Genomic DNA, 16417 nt, shown 5'->3' on the forward strand with positions numbered 1-16417 from the left:
AGGCTTACAGTTAATCGGTAAAGCCATTTAAATGTTGATATATTTTCATATTCCAAGAGCTTTAAAACCAGAATTATTCATGTTGTAGAAGAAAACTGGTAAGGATATTATGAATGCACAGGGATTATTACAAAATAATAAGATGTTGACACCTTTACTAGGAAGAGCATCAACTTCAGGCACAGAAGAACCAGTTTTTAACTGGAATACTCTGGACTATATTTTGTTCATTAGCAGATTTTCATACTTTGATTGAGATCATGCAAGTCTTAAGCAGAAGGCTGGAAAGCTTTTATCTGAATAAACTCATTTGGCTGGTAAGGATTTGACCTAGGATGATATTCTTACCTTTTTCAAATCAGAAGTGTTTGGAAGCTTAAAGTTCAGATTTTGGCACAAACTCTTCAACATGTTTCATGCATAAATACCACGACATTTACAAGAAGACAACAAAATATTTTAATTTAAATATGCCCCATACTATACAACTGTATAAAATACCAACTAAGCATTCATTTGAACAATTTAAAAAAAAAAAAACAAAACAGAAAAAGCACGCAGCACACTGCAGTAATGATAACAGAAGGTGGCACAAGCCAGATATACAACCAGAAAGACAGGCAAGTCACTGCCTCACAACCTTTGTTTACAATTACCATCAGAGGGGAAACACTGTAACCATCCCAAGACTTCCATGGTTTCTAGTGCCCACCTTACCAGGCAGATGACAGTGTACTAAAATGACGAAAGCCATCCTGGTATTTAAGATCCTATGCTTTTTAATTGAAAGGTAGCACTGCTTTCTCAGGATCGCTAGGAAACAGAACAGCAACTACCTGGGTTTCTAATGCAAAACTAATGCTTTGATTGGTAATCATAGAAAGACAGAAAGAGGACAGAACAGGAATTATTCTTCCAACAATTTTCAACCAAATTAGGTGAAACACTAAGCCCAGTAGTAATTTGAGAAACATGGAAAAAATCTTGGAAAGGCTTAAAGGCAGTTGTGGCAAACCTACAAATTTTCTCTCCATTTTTTTTATTTACTTTGTGTCTTAATAAGCCATACATGTATCCAGCTAATTGTCACACCTCAGTAACACCAAATAACCTTGTGCACCCCCACGTCCATAAAGCATGGCTCCAGCAATACATGGCACTAGCTCTTCTTAACGCTGTTAACATGGAGAGAGCATCACTGGAGTTAGGTCCAAGTCAGACACGAAGTGTCCGTGCTTGTTTCAGTTTACAGGGCATACCACTCAAAACACGATCGTTAACTGCAAGCATGACTAAAGTTCAACATAGTCCTGCTCTCTGTGGTCAGAGGATATCAATTTCTGTTCTGCTTAGTACAATGACAGGCCTTCAGTAACACTGTGTTTACACTGCACCGTGGCTTGGAATGGCTTCATTGTACATCTTACTTTAAAATATGTATTATTTATTTCAAAAACGAGGTGTGAACCTGGGCATTTAAGTCAATACTTGCTTCAAATGGCACAGAATGGATTTCATTATATTAACTCCAGCTACAAAACTCATTCTCTGACCAACCGTGGCAAAAGCAAGCCAACAGAGAATCATGTTTTGATTTCTAAAAACATGCTGAGAAGCTTCAAACATCACCTTTCTAAAACTGTAGTGATATTTCCCCACAGATATCAGTTACTGTCTCTTAAATACCAAAACCTATTTCAAAGTGAGGATCTCTATTTTAAAAGACAAGTAATAAAATACACTTCTGCCATCTTTCTTCCTCTAAACTTTTATGTCATGAGCTACTGTCTTTTAACACTAACATATAAAAATCTCTAAAGCTTCTCCCACATACACCCATTACTTAACTATGCATCATTACTTGGCATTAAGCATTTCTAAATACCAGCTTATTTTGGAAGCAAAGCTAAGAAAGTTTGTATTTATGGACATACAAAGCCAGTAGAAAAAGATACAAGTGTGCGGCTTGTAGAACAGTTCACACCAGGAATGAACAAGGAAAAAGGCACTCCATCTCTCTTTGCTGTTCTATGCACTGCGTGCAAGTTTTCAAACACTGTTAAACTTTTGCTCACAACAATGCAGATTCATGTACAGAGTAGAGTTCACATCTTTCCGTTATCATATTTTTCACTGAAAAATTACATTTCTGTGAATATGCAACATTAGCTTTATTTATACATGTAAGTACTTTTTTCCAAATGAGAAAGTCAGTTACTGAACAAATGTTATTGAAGATATAAATTATTTAAACTTAAATAATTTAAAATCAACTTATTTAAACAACTTTCCTATTGCACATTTTTTCCATTACTTTGCCAGATAAAATCTTATATAGGCATTTAAAAGGTTAAAATTTTAAAAGCACAAGTTACAGAGCACCAAAATAAGGTGCCAAAGAAATTGTACGCCTGCTGGAAAATGAGTGCCAATAAAAACAAATATAAATATGTATGTATATACACATCTAGTAGTAAGTCCAGGATGCTGAGATAATAAATACTTTAAACTATTTCCCAGATTTCCAGAAACACGTGAGAAAGTATAGAAAATAATGCAAAGTTGCTTTAGAAGACAATGAATACACATGCACAAAATCTATTATAAGAAAAAGGTTTACAATTCCCATACTTGTAATCTTTAAAACCACCTGTTATCGCTACGTACTTCACATAACGACTAGCCTATTAGTTTGAGGATTTACGTGAGACAGAAGAAAGCAAGCTTCCCCCAGCTGCTTTATAGTGGAACAGCCTACAGTACCCCCCAAAAAAATAAACCTAGTTTGTCCAGTGAGGTCTCAAAATGTCATCTTCTGCCTATCTTTCATTCCCAGTGATCTGGGAATATGCTCACGACATCCATCGACCTGCAGCATGAAAAATAAGGATGAAGCTTCCTGTATTTTTTCTGAGCAAACTTATACTGGAATTTCTCCTACTATGTCTGCTGCTGTTGCCATTAAACCTGTGACATGCTGTTTCCATAGTAAATGTTTCCCTTGCACGTGTCTACTTGTAACCCTTGGAAAAACAACAGCAGTTCAACTAAAATGGGTAGGAGAATAATCTGGCCTTCTCGTCTGAATAATTTTTGGTTTGGGTTTCTTCGTTTCTTCTTCCACATCGTTTTCCTGGTCACTCTCACATACGTGGACGACAACACTAGGAGTAGTATCAGTTGCAGCATGTAGCTCATACTTTTCTCCTGAAAGTTAAAATATTAGCAAAACTGGTTAAAAAGAATCCATTCTGCAGAAAAGTATGAAAGAAATTACTGAAAAAAGGAATTCATAAAAATATGTAAGCCGTATACTCATGACAAAAGCCTGATGCCACAACACATTAGAAGGTGCAGGCAGGTGCACTGCCAACAGTCACGTTTACCATCCGGAAGCATTTAGGTTCTGTTTTCAAAGCAACATCTCCCAGCCGCTCTCTTAAAAGCAAGTTTACACAAGTAACCCCTAGGCTCTCAAGAAAGCGTTCTACACAAACAGTCGTTCTTGGTGGGGTTTTGTCATTTTAAAGCATACAAGATTATCTATCCACTGTACTACATTTAGGAAGACTGTTTTCCTGAATGACAGCAAAACCACAGGATCTTCCTTCCTCTCGCAAGCTGTATGCAGTTCTCCCCACCTCACACAGAGGTGTTCTACTAACGCTGTTCTGGCATTCTGTGGAGCAGCAGAGCTAGACAGCAGGCTTCATGCATATATAATGTGAAACACTCAGATGTAATACAGCCAAGTGTGTAGAAGTGCTGTGATACACATTTTATTGACAACTGATCTGCTTTTAAGTCTAACCAGGTGTTTAATTTTAATCTTACATTAGATCAGGGAAAGAGCAAGCTATTTCTTTTCACTGTTTCCCCGATCAGCTCCCCTTAATTTTTTTCTTGTTACTTTATACTCATTACTTCTCAGTGGAGACAACAGTCTCAGTTAAGACCACTACAGCAATCTGCACATCAGCTGTTCAAAAGAGCTAACACCTGTGGCAAGCACCACGCTCTAGTGCACCAATGCTCTGAAGCAGTCTCCGCACTGTTTCCCCAAGAACTTAGGAAGAGGAACTGGCACAAAGAGCAGTTCCATAGAGGAAAAGGCTCTTGCCTCCAGTTCTTCAGAAACACAAGCCACTGTGCTGGAGTAATCCCTGCTTGGTCCTTGGTACCAAGTCATTAACTCCATGTTCCAAAAACATCACAGTCAAGAGGCAGAGCTTTACCGGGTTCAACATTCACAACATATATCAAAAATCTCATGGGAAAAGGGATCAGAAATCTGCCAATGAACTTACTGCAGTGCATCTCAGTAACAGAACTTTCAGGGGAAAAAGGACCAGCTTCTACTGCTTAGTAAACCCTTAAGTATTTAGTTTAAGATCTAAAGGTTTCTTTTCGGTATTGCTAAAACTTAAAAGGAAAGCTTGTAGTAAAGAAAGCAGCACCCATAGAACAAGCTCTGAACTTTCATAAAATGAGTGTGCTGTAACATTATTTATTTATTCATTCCATGTGTTTTTGATGAAACAACTTTTATTCCAACAAGCATAGTCTTATGGGACTTCTGTTTCAAAAACTGATTTCAGGAAAACAAAAATCTTTGACAAAAACATTTAGTATGTCAGCAGTATTCTTGATGGGTAGTTTTAAAGATTTGCATGCAGGCTCATCTGCTTAGTTTCATATTTCTAGATAAACAAATGACTTATGGCGGCATTTTATACTCCACTTCTAACTAATATCTTTCCTATAAATTGTTCTTGCCATTATAATTTACACACCATTTAAAAGATGGTATTTATTGAAAACTGGCAATAATCTACCTCAACTTTTATGCCAGCATAAGCATAGATTTTCATCCCTCCACAAACTGCAAAGGGCTGAATTTTCACATGTAAGAATTCCCTAGTGGTTTGCAAGATGCACGCTATCTTCACCAGAACCTGTGAATATCACGAGTACACAGTCAATCAGGAACTACTACACAGAAAGCTGATGCATGAAGAGCTAAAAGTCCTGCCCTATCCTCTTCTCCACCCCTTCTTACTGACATAACAAGACGTGTTCCCTAAGCTGATAGGTAAGTGGCATATTAAAATACTAGAGTAAAATGATTCAGACCAGTTTTTATTCTCTTTGATCATGCTACTAGATGTGGCCATTTCTTTTCTCCCCTAAACTTAATAGGACCATTGCAAACAGGTTATATCAGAGTTGCGTATTTTGGGAAATAAAGTTTGCACAAATTCTCACTAAGAAGGTTGACTTAACTGAGGTATAAAAATGACATCGAAGGATGTGATCATTAATCACTTGAAAGTGGAACTATGTTTAAAATAAGAGTTAGTTCAGTTTAGTGAAACTTTACATTTATTTCTGAAAGTAGTACTTGGTTTAAAACACATATAGCAGGTAGAACTTTCTCCTATCTGTGGTGCTACCTAGTTTTAATAATAGACCTATGAACAGTCTACACAGCATGGTTAGCTGAGATCACAAGCAACTTACGGGATAACACTAGAAATAAGGAGTAAGTCTTATAATGCAGACCTTATAATAAAGGTCTTAATATCTCCTTTAGTTTGGAGGTACTTTCTCCTAGGGTGAAGCTATCTCAAAGTTTCCAAAAAAATGAATAAATTGTGGCAGATGAAAATCAGAAGGAGCAAGGAGTGGCAGAAATTTCTCCCACAGAAAGTTAGGTTGATACTGATAGTTTCCCTACACATCTGTTAACTAATTCATTGTCTTAGTCTGAAACAGGACTTTCCCATCCCTTCAAGAAGTACACAACTGTGCAACTGCCTCTTCATTTTTAGGAAGCTGTTTCTTGAAAGTTTTGATAAACAAGCTAATATATTATTGAAGCAACATTCATGCTCTCTGCAAATCACAAAATAGATCACATTGCAGGGGTCCTGGCCCTCCAAGTGATCCTACGGAATTATCATGTGTGTAAGAAAGTACCATTTACTAATACTTTTTCCTTTTTCTAATACTATAAATTTAATTGGTAGGTATTAACTGATTTGAAGAGTTCTAGAAATTCAGAAAGTTTAAAAGGTGTTTTACTCAACCAAAATTCTAGTGTTTCTGCATCTTCTTACCTGGTCCTAACTTGGAGATGGCATATAAAAGATCATAGTTAATGACTGGAGTAGCATCTTCTACTTGCTTCCAATCAACAGGTGGAGAGGCAGGAGGTGAAATCAAAAACTGTTTGTCTGGATTTGGTGGCGCCAAATGTGAGCTTCCAATGTGCAAAGTCTGAAAATAGAAAAAAGCCAAAGTTGTTTTACTATTATCAATGAATCCATCATTCATGAGGAATTTTAAGGTTTGGATAGATGTTGTGCTGCAACAGGCACTCAAGGTGGCAGCATGTAACTATACTATTAAAGAGAACTGTATGAAAGACCCGGTACACAAAATACAGACAAGCCACCACATTCAACTCTGATGAAACATGCAATGAACTAGCACATCTGCATCTTCTCATTATGGAGTTTTGTTACAAAAGTTTCACCAGAAAATATCTGTCCTTCAAATACTGAAGCAGGAAGAAGTTGGATATGGGCTTTAAAGCCTAATGACAAATGGTGATTACCACAAGTGAGAGTGGTGAGAATTCTAGAAGGTATATAAATAAACTGGCTCCTTCAGGACTGTCCCTAGGGACATCTGAAACAGACAGATTAATTTCCCCATTAAATTTACGGAGGAAAATACACAGCAGCTACCAAAGAGCACCCAGATTACCAGAACCTGAGAGTTCCACATCTTTAGCAGCAGATGCTAGCCATCTACAGAGCTGCACTGATGGCGACTGGCAAGTACAAACGTGTGCTAAACAAACGATTTGCAGTAGCGAGACCAGGATCAACAGGCAGAGTCCCGAATGTGCAGCTCTACACCTTGGATTCTCTCAGATACTACTGGAGCACACACGTGTGTGCCTCTGTGCTGTTTGCTCCCATAACCCCGTTAAACTCTATCTTTGACTGTGCTGATTACTATCACCACTCCTTTCCTCCAAGGCTATCAAAACAATACACAGGGAGACATAAATGCAAAATATGCAACAGCCTCCAAATACTTGTAGCTTTGGAACACCTGTGATTGTCTAATCAAACTGAAAAAATTAATATCGTTCATTAGTGTGATTGAAGGCCTGTGGAAGCTTATCACAAGTAAATTACACTTTAACACCTTGTAAGGATAATCACAAAGACTTACCTGAGCAAAATACAGTTTTATTTCCTTTCCAAGGAACTCCGTCTTGTGCAACTGGATTCTAGCATCTGCTGCAGATAAAGGGTTACTGAAATTTATTCGTACTCTTTTGAAGCTCTTAAAATACTGAAAGGTGATATCTCTGTCGTATGTTCTAAACAGCGATTCAAATTTGGCCTGAAAAGAAACAACCAAAGGAGAAAGTGAATACACAACACTCTACATTGTCTCTAAATAAATGCAGAAACAAATTTCAGCTACTAGTAGCTGCATACTACCACTCTTGAATATTGATGTATTTATTACAGCTTAGATTTAGTTTTCTTCTTCTCTATTATAATGAATTTTTCTAATTTTTTCTCTCTATAGCAACATTTTTCTTCCTTATTAAAAACAGATTATTGTAACGAATAAGTGTTAGACATGATACTCTGATTTAGTGACATAACAGAAATAGTATTGGTAAGATACAGAAAAGAAATGCTTGTCTTATAAAAGTATCCAAAGGCCTTGAAAAGTGTGCCAAGCATGCCTTTGTCTAAGTGTGCACTTTACAAAAAAGACAACACAATAATTTCTACAGAGAAAAATGAAAAAAGCATATTTGCAAGCTAAATGTAATTTTCTTCAGTGACTCAGCATGCAGAGTACAGTTGATGAACATCTCCTGGTTTAATAGTTGCTACTTTCATTTAGGAAAATGAACATATTACTACCAAACTCTAGCTTAATAGCCTCTTCTATTTCTGTAACCGAATTCTAAAAAGGCTCCCACTATCTCGCCTAAAAAAATCTTAAGTACTAACCATACAACTCCTGAAGGGCCTTTGACACACTTTCTGTTTTGACTGTGTGGTAAGAGTAGAAACTGGACCACAACCTCATACCTTCATAGATCTGCAGCTGAGTTACTTTGCTGTCCTATCTGCATGAAAAGATCAAAGCACCTTTACCAACAGCTGGCCATCTCCATTTTGCACTTTGGGTTTGTGCTCCTAGGGCATTTATGCAAACCTGACTTGGCTATTTTTCATATTACTTATATAAAGAGTGCTTCCACTCTTACTTCAGGATGTCAGACCAAAGGAGAAGAAAGAAGCAGGAGGTTCTGAAGTTGCCATGCTCTTGCAAAGTGTTTCAGGCTCACATTGAGAACACAGTAACCAGTCACAAGCCTTATTTCAGTGATGGCAGTAGATCAAGCATTCAGATTTCAGATATTTTCGCTTTGTAAAAGCTTACTAGAAGTCCAATACAAAGCCAAAACAAACAAGTATGTAAAATCACACTGCCTTTTTTCCCCAGTTACATTTTGAATTAATAGGAAAAACAACAAAGATTACATAAGAAGGCTGCAATCACTTCAAAATTTCATTTTCCTTCCTGAAAAGCTCTGCTTCAGAAATTCACCACTGCTGCATACAGAACCACTATATTTCAGAGACATTTTAAGAGCAGAGCTGGCCTGCTTCTTGCTGAGCCACACTTAAGCTTCTTCAAAATGAGCTCTGAAACAAAACCAGGACCCTCCACACACAAAGCCTGTATTTGTTAGCCTCCTGTACTCCAGGCAGAGCAGCATGCAACCATGAAAAAATAAGCCAAACCCATGCTAAATCGCATTTCAAAAGTTCACGTTTGACATTTAAACTCAGAGACTACCTGCAAGATTTATACAATTTATACAGTTTTTAAAAATGTGTGTGATTACAGAGGTCATATGTCATGCTAGCAATATGACACTAAACAAAATTTTTTTTTGTCCTTAAGGTAAGTCAGCAGCCGACAATTCACTGTATCAGGACTGGATTACTTACATTATATTAATTTTAATCAGTTAAATATAAATCCAAGAGGACGACTTACAGTTTTAACATTACGCTTTTAACTACAGCGCGAGCCAAAAAAAATCCCATGAAAAGTATAAAATGTACTATAAGTTCTTTGAATCTTACCATCAACACTATAATCTAAACATTTGCTGAGAAGGCATATGCAAGTGAAGCATGTACTATATAGACAGTCAAGGAAGTCTGGAGGTAAACTTCTGATCATTTTCAAAACCACATAGCTTAAGACCTAATAATTTCCAGAGTCAGAGTCCTATCAGAGCATACTGTTGCAGACTTGTAAGACCCAAGACCCTTAAATCAAACTGAAACGTTCTTACAAGTCAAAAAGCTACCAAGGCACTTAAACAATTTGAAACAGCACCTACATACTTCAGTATTCCAGTAGTTCACAGAAATAACCACAAAAGATAGAGCATACCCTTGTTTCTGCTTGATTGAAGACATCGTTATCTGCCACGCAGGCAATCAGAGAACTAAAACTGTAGTTAAAATTTCTAAAATGCATTTTGTGCTTTGCCAAAGCGATACTTGCTGTTCCGCAGAAACCAATGACTTTTAAGGAAGCCGTTGGTCCTGCAGGCAGCGTTTATAAGGGAAACAAGTCCAGCCCCTTAGGAAAAAAAAAAAAAAAAAAAAGGTTTCAGAGCATCCTGTATGTGACAGCAGTGAATTCCTGAACAAAGTCCTGCATGCTTTGAGGCAGTCAGGAACAAAATGTAAGCTGCGACTGGAAAGAGGTGACGTCAGCACATTAGTCAGCTTCCCTATGCTAATTACCAGCGCTCGGGAGGATGGAAAAAACAGCTGAGGTTTGCACAGCAGCTGCTTTATCAAGCCTCTTGCAGCATAGTTTCCACTGGTAGTAATTCCATTCAGCACTCAGACAACATGCTCTTCACTGGAATGGGACAACCCATCTTAAGATGGAAAATGTTACTGCTAAAGGACCAAAGTCTAGAGTAATAGGCTGTAATTAGCCAGGAGGAAAATTTCAAGACTTCAGAACAGAAAACAAATCCCTCAGGTCAACGGCTTTTGGTAATTTTATGGAAAAACTACATAGGCTGAAATTTAGAGATTAGGAGGAACCGGTTTGGAAAAATACTTTCCCCCTCATTACAGTGAGAATTCATTTTGAAGCTTTCTTCAAAGCAACTATACAGACTAATTACCATTCTCACATTATTAAAAACTCATTCCAAAGCCTCAAACTGTTGAGGTTTTTTCTTTTGGGATGGTTGGGGGTTGTGGTTTTTTTTTTTTGGGGGGGGTTGTTTTGTTCTGTCCTTTTCTTTTTGGGTTTTTTTTGTTTGTTTGTTTTAACAGGAGCTTAATCAGAAATCTGCTGGCAGGGTTTTAAGAGACAACCTGAACTACAGACAGCAATGAGGTATGAAACCTACATTTTGTTTTGTTCGTATCCCAGTTTCAGAACATTTCTCAAAAATTAGGACAGGACACAGGTTTTTGGGTGGGGAGGGGGTTTTGTGGTGTGTTTTTTTGTTTGGTTTGGTTTTTGTGGTTTTTTATTATTTTATTTTTTTGTTTTGCTATTGTGGTTTTTAGTGTTGTTTAACATTAACATTTAAAGTAATTAATTAAGTTTAAGCTGAAGCTTTTACAAGCTATTTGGACCCCTCCTATGCAGCTTCAGATCAGAATTTATAATTAAGTCAAAAATGTAAGTGCATTTAGTTCATTTTATTACAACACGGGGCTATGACAGAAGCATCAAGTTTTATGAAATACTTGCAAACAACACAGTCATAAGTTTAAAACCTTATTTCATAAATATTTAATCACATATGACTAGTCACATGAATAGCCTTCTCTGTTTCCATGGGCTCTACTTAACTAGCTTCAAGTTAAGGATACTTATTGTGCCACCAGCTAAAATCCCCATTTAGTAGTCAAACTTGCTATTATTGTAAAGTTACCTCAGCGTAAAAGTTACCTTAGCATGAAAGACTACTCAGAACAACTTCCTAGCACCTTTCCTTAGTAGCTCTTGCTTAAAAATAAGCTTAGCTCAAGAAAAGAGAAGGTGCTCTGAAGGACAACTCAATGAGTGGTATAAAGGCTGCCAGTGAGATTAAACTCAAGTCTGAAAGAAAGTAGTAGGTAATAAGCCTCCAGTACTCCAGGAGCACTTAACATACTGGGTGCCTGAAGGACAGAAAAATAGGAAGAAACAGCAGCTTCTCTCCTCTCCTCAAGCTCCCGGGAAGACGGGATGCCACGGCTACGCAGCCACTCAGTGCTGCCGAGATCTGGACTGGGCACACATACAGTGAGAATAGGTCTGAGTTCCAAAACTCATAACCTAAACTCAGAAACACAGATACTTAAGACGACGATTCATAAACAGCCTTCATGCCAAGCAGTGAACCATCTGAGCTCAAGCAGAAAATCATGCAGAGTATGTCTTGAATCCTGCCCTTGCCCTGGAATTAGGTCGTCAAGTATCTTAAGGACTTCGGAAGTGGAAGCACCAAGTATGACTCCATAGAGCAGCAGTCAGGATGCTCATCTGGAAAACATGGCAATGACTCACCTGAGCATAAGAGGAAAACAGACCTTCCACATCGTAGGTGAATGCTGCAGCTACTGATAGGAAAGTAAAGAAGGTTCCCCCTTTAACCTCCTACTGAGTCAGTCACTTGGCATACTCTGAGCCTACCAAGGTGACTGCAGCGTCTCTGTGGGTGACAGGTGGAAAGGATATTTCTTTTGTAGAGCCTCATAGGGCCTACACAGGAGGCAGTTTGAGCTGTTCAACAGAACAAAGCCTTTGGCAACCTAGCTGCAGATCTTTATATAGCTAAGCGTGTGTCCTGGTTTTAGCTGGGACCAGGATTAGCTCTTCTTTTTAGCAGCTAGAAGAGCTCTGTGTTTTGGTTTTACTCAGAGGCTCACTCTGAGAAGAATGCTGATAGTGCACTGATGTTTATAGTTGGCACTGAGGTCTCAAGGACTTTTCAGTCTGCCGGGTTCTTGCCAGTGTGCAGGAGCACAACAGGATAAGGGGAGAGTATAGCTGGGACAGGGGGTCCACGACTCTCCTTACGATTTGTACCTGAACTTAAGATTGAGGGCCAAACTGGCCAATTAGTATTCCATATCATGCAGCATCATGCCCAGTATAAGAGTGAGGGTCAGCCAGAAAGATGGGCTTTTGCCCTTCCGGGACTCTCACTTTCGGGTGCTCAGAGTGTTTTCTCTCTCTCTTGCTCTCTGTCTCAGGGCCTCCCGTTCATCCGGGATTGCGGTATCGAGTTTTATCCGTTTCGGGATTGCAGCTTTGTAACGAGACGGGCCTCGGTCAAGGGGCGGTGAGCAATTACACCGTACATCGCTCATTTGCATATGTTTATCCTTGTACATACCTGTATATGTATATATTAGTAGTGGTAGTAGTAAATTGTTCTTATCTCAACCCTCAGGTCTCTTCTCTTTTTCCTCTTTGATTCTCTCCCTCATCCCTGAGGTGTGAGAGGGTGAGAGGGGACTGTGTAGGGTATAGTTGCCGGAGCAGCCTAACCCACTACAGCATGTCAAAGCTTCCTAGTAGTCCAGTGATTGCAAGAGTCTTCAGAAGCTCTATTTTGGACTTCATAGCTTAAAGTAGGACAGTTAGAGCTGAGACACTTGCATGCCTTTAACTCTAGACTTACATTCTTATGCCTGGATCCTATGAACATTAAGACATTAAAAATACCTCTGATTGCTGTCCTCAAGGCCACACACACATTATTGAGGCCCAATGAAAATGACTTTACAAGTCTTACTACACCTATCTTTCAAATGTAACTTTGTCATCTAAAACAGGACTATACCCTTCTGCATTACAGTGTTAGCTGTAAAGAAACCGGCTATTTTTGAGAATATTTAACACCTCACATTTTTTTTTTCCCCCCCAGTGTTCTCCAGATATCAAATAAACATTGAGTCTGATACACATTAGCTTTTTACTTTATCCATTTACAAAGACAAAGAAAAGAAGCCAGCCCTAGTCTGTTCCATTTTATCATTATCATCATCGTTTTTGTGGTAAGGTTGTTGTCACCAGTCACTCTTAGAGAAACAATTCAGGCCAAAAAAAGATGGTTGCATACTAACACTCTATTCACAACACAGAATAAACTGAGGACTAGTATTCTGGGAGGAAAAAAACTCAATAAATACATATCACTTTGAAATGGTCTAATATCCTTACTGCTATGCCTGATCAGAACAAAACTGTAGTCTACAATATCTTAATTAGTGAATTAAATAAACTACCTTGAATTACTGAAAAACAAACAGGAGGACTCACCTCTGAAAAAAAAAAATATCATCTCACTATCCCTGCTTCATTTAATGAAGTGTTTTTTAAGACAGCAGTATTATGTTGAGAGCCCTGAGATCTATGGCAGAAATCAAGAGTTAAAGTTACAAAACCACCATTACAAAATCCTGACAATGTTGCAACGCTTCTCCTGGGGAGTTCAGGTCCTGTAACATTTGTTAACCACATGTTAACAAACGGTCTGGAACAAGACCACAGCAAGAGTATCAGAACTTCTGGATTTGATGTTCTGATACTATCAGAGGGCAGTTTTTCTTCTCCCTTGTCTTCAGAGAGTTTGCTCTTTTCTATCTTCTCTTTGAGACTCCCTAGTGACCTACAGAAAGAGAACAAGGGCAAGGAGATCACCTGCTTAGAGATACATGCTGTCACCCAGATACCAAATAACGTTTGATACTAAAGAACACAAGCTTCATCAGTGCAACAGGATGCTGCTGTACTTTGGGCAACAAGAATCAGGGAAACCAAATGGGTGAGAATAGTATGACATGACAACACAGTCAGCCCTGCTTTCTCAGGTTTCACCTTTCCCTTGAAAAGAACAGTTTCTGGAGCTCAAGTTTTAAAAGTTGACTTCTAAAAACTGCAGACAAGATGCTCAATGAAGACCTAAAGTACTCCTTAACATCAATAGCACCTGACAGGTGCTCCACAAGTAGCACTTCCCAGGCAGAGAAATTAACGACTGTTTTTGAGCTGCTTTTGGAGGTGAAAGGAGACAAGGAGTCAAATGAGCATACGGAATAGTTAACACAAAATGAATCAATGCCATAAATAGTTCTATAATTTAATCTCCACATGTAGTAAAATAGGTAGGGCACAGAAGGGGAAGAAATGAGACCCAAGAAACAGGGGAAAAAAGGCAAGTCACAAAAATGACTGTTCATTGCTATAACTACATTAGCAAAGCCAACAACCCAAGGAAAAAAATAACATTAAAATAAACATGTTGATAATTCTGTAAGCTAATAAAATGATCACCTACAAGCTATAAATCAGAAAAATATAGTCTATTCTTTTCTCTCATCCCTGGCAGACTTTTACAGTTGCCCTTGGAGGGTGCTCTTTATGTAATTCCTGTACTTCCATTATATATACTTGCTGATCTTTTGCTATCAACACACAGTTTCTATTCCTGTCTTCATGTTAATTATCTTGCCTTAACCCTTACTTAGGACAGCGATAAACATCTTGAAGTTATCTAGAATGAATAATCATACTTGCTGGTTTCATTTTCCAAGTGGTTGGGAAAGGAGAGGGAGACTGCAAAGTATGAACAGCTTCCAGAGCCATCCATGGGTGTCTATGGTCAGTAAGCTCTGCTCCCCACACACCTGAATTCAAGTGACCTTCTAACCTGTGCTGTTCCATCAGAACACTATCTAGAGCATTGCTTCAGCACACATTCAGGTAAACCCAAAAAATCCCCAGAACTTGGATCCAGTGAAAACATAAGGGAGTTTAACAAACAGAGCATGTGTTCTTGACAGTGCATTTCTCTCAACTGTCTTTAAGGGTGCTCTGCAAACTAACGCTGCAGTCACAAAATGGTAATGTTCTCCATCATTGGAAAACCTTCTTTTCCCTGCCCTGGGGATTCAAGAGGTGGGTTGTTTTTATGTGGAGGTTTGCATTGTGGGGTTTCTTTTGTTTTGCAACTTACTTGATGAGCAAGAGAAGTCACATCAACGCTGGCTGACTCAACCAAAGAGCCAGGAGTGAGGGTAGTGAGTTAAGCCACTGCCTTAAAATGTTTGCACAGCTCTTAGTCTCATTTGACCAGTCGAAAATAAATTGACACTCCCACTCCTCCACAAAAAAAACCCACACCACACACACCACAAAAACACTCCCTTAAACAAAGACAACCGAAAGGAAATCTGGACATGATTTCTTTCTCCAAGTCTGTCAGGATTTGTTATGAAGAAAAATTAACTGGCAGACCAATCACACTTGATTATACTTTTCTCCTCAAAATCCTTGGAACCTGAGCACTGGCAGACTGGCAACCTTGACGTCTAATCCAGAACATCGGAATGGATATGCACCTGCTCATGCAGTCCAGCAGTAACACAGGCCTTAACTTACCTGTACGAATTTCTCCCGTGCCAGGCAAACCCAGACCAGAAACACAGGGAGAAGAGGAAGTCTGAACTGTCATACAACTGAAAGTGTTACTGGACAGTTTCTTCTGCTTTGTGGTTGTGAAAACCTTAAGTTCTTCAAAGTTGTGTACTCGATTTTATATTCTATGTGTTCATCAGAAAGATATAACAAGAGAAATAAGTATATACGCTGAGTTAGTACGTCAGCAGAGAAATAATCGGCAACAAAATACCTCGTTAACAAGCAAAAGAAGAGTCTTTAGTATTACGGAATAAACTGCACAAGTAATATCTGTACATTTACTTACAGTAAAGAAATCACACAGAGCACAGCAATACAAGTACACAAACTGGTTCTCCAAATTACACAGAGCTACGTGCAGTGTATTAAGTTGAAGTAACACCCACACAATGACAAAATGGAAAAAGGGGCACAAAGCATGGAGTTAAGACTGTCATCATCTCATTAACTTTGTTTGTAATGTGGAACAGCAAACACATGACCACTCACTATTTCATATGCTTACAAGTATTTTAGTCACTGAATTTCCAGTCATAAAGAGACAAGAATTCATGCAGTTTTAACAAAATTTAAGCCTCTGATTCCATATAATAGGGTACACTAAAAAAAAGTCTATCTGTACTATATTATTATGTCAAGTACTTGGAGTGCCATTTGAAAAAATATTCAATGGCTATAAAACTCTGAACGATTGGACAATATTTTCACATCTAAAAAGCAACTTTTCAGAAATAAAGCTTGAATACTTGTCAGCAATATTTATCAGTGCACTATTTCAGCACAATTATCACTAGCATACTTTTGTATGTTCGAGTAACTACTTAGTTGCAGATAGACAGGGCTA

General features: G+C 38.3%; 1 protein-coding gene across 2 annotated transcripts in view; it reads right to left on the reverse strand.

Annotated features, from left to right (window-relative positions):
• Window positions 1-479: 479 nt before the first annotated feature.
• Window positions 480-16417, reverse strand: part of RCAN1 (regulator of calcineurin 1) — a 41897-nt gene continuing 25959 nt past the window's right edge. Inside the window, exons 1-4 of one of the 2 annotated variants that reach the window (XM_009985048.2) lie at window positions 9517-9603; window positions 7249-7422; window positions 6120-6279; window positions 480-3207 (exon numbers count right to left, since the gene is read on the reverse strand). In XM_009985048.2, coding sequence (XP_009983350.1) covers window positions 3044-3207; window positions 6120-6279; window positions 7249-7422; window positions 9517-9603 — 585 coding nt within the window. In that variant the 3' untranslated portion in view covers window positions 480-3043. Of the gene's footprint in view, window positions 3208-6119; window positions 6280-7248; window positions 7423-9516; window positions 9604-16417 lie in introns of those variants that run through there. The other variant, XM_086631979.1, reaches the window with a different exon arrangement.

The sequence above is a fragment of the Tauraco erythrolophus genome, chromosome 1 (assembly GCF_009769465.1).
Source record: "Tauraco erythrolophus isolate bTauEry1 chromosome 1, bTauEry1.pri, whole genome shotgun sequence".
Classification (NCBI taxonomy): domain Eukaryota; kingdom Metazoa; phylum Chordata; class Aves; order Musophagiformes; family Musophagidae; genus Tauraco; species Tauraco erythrolophus.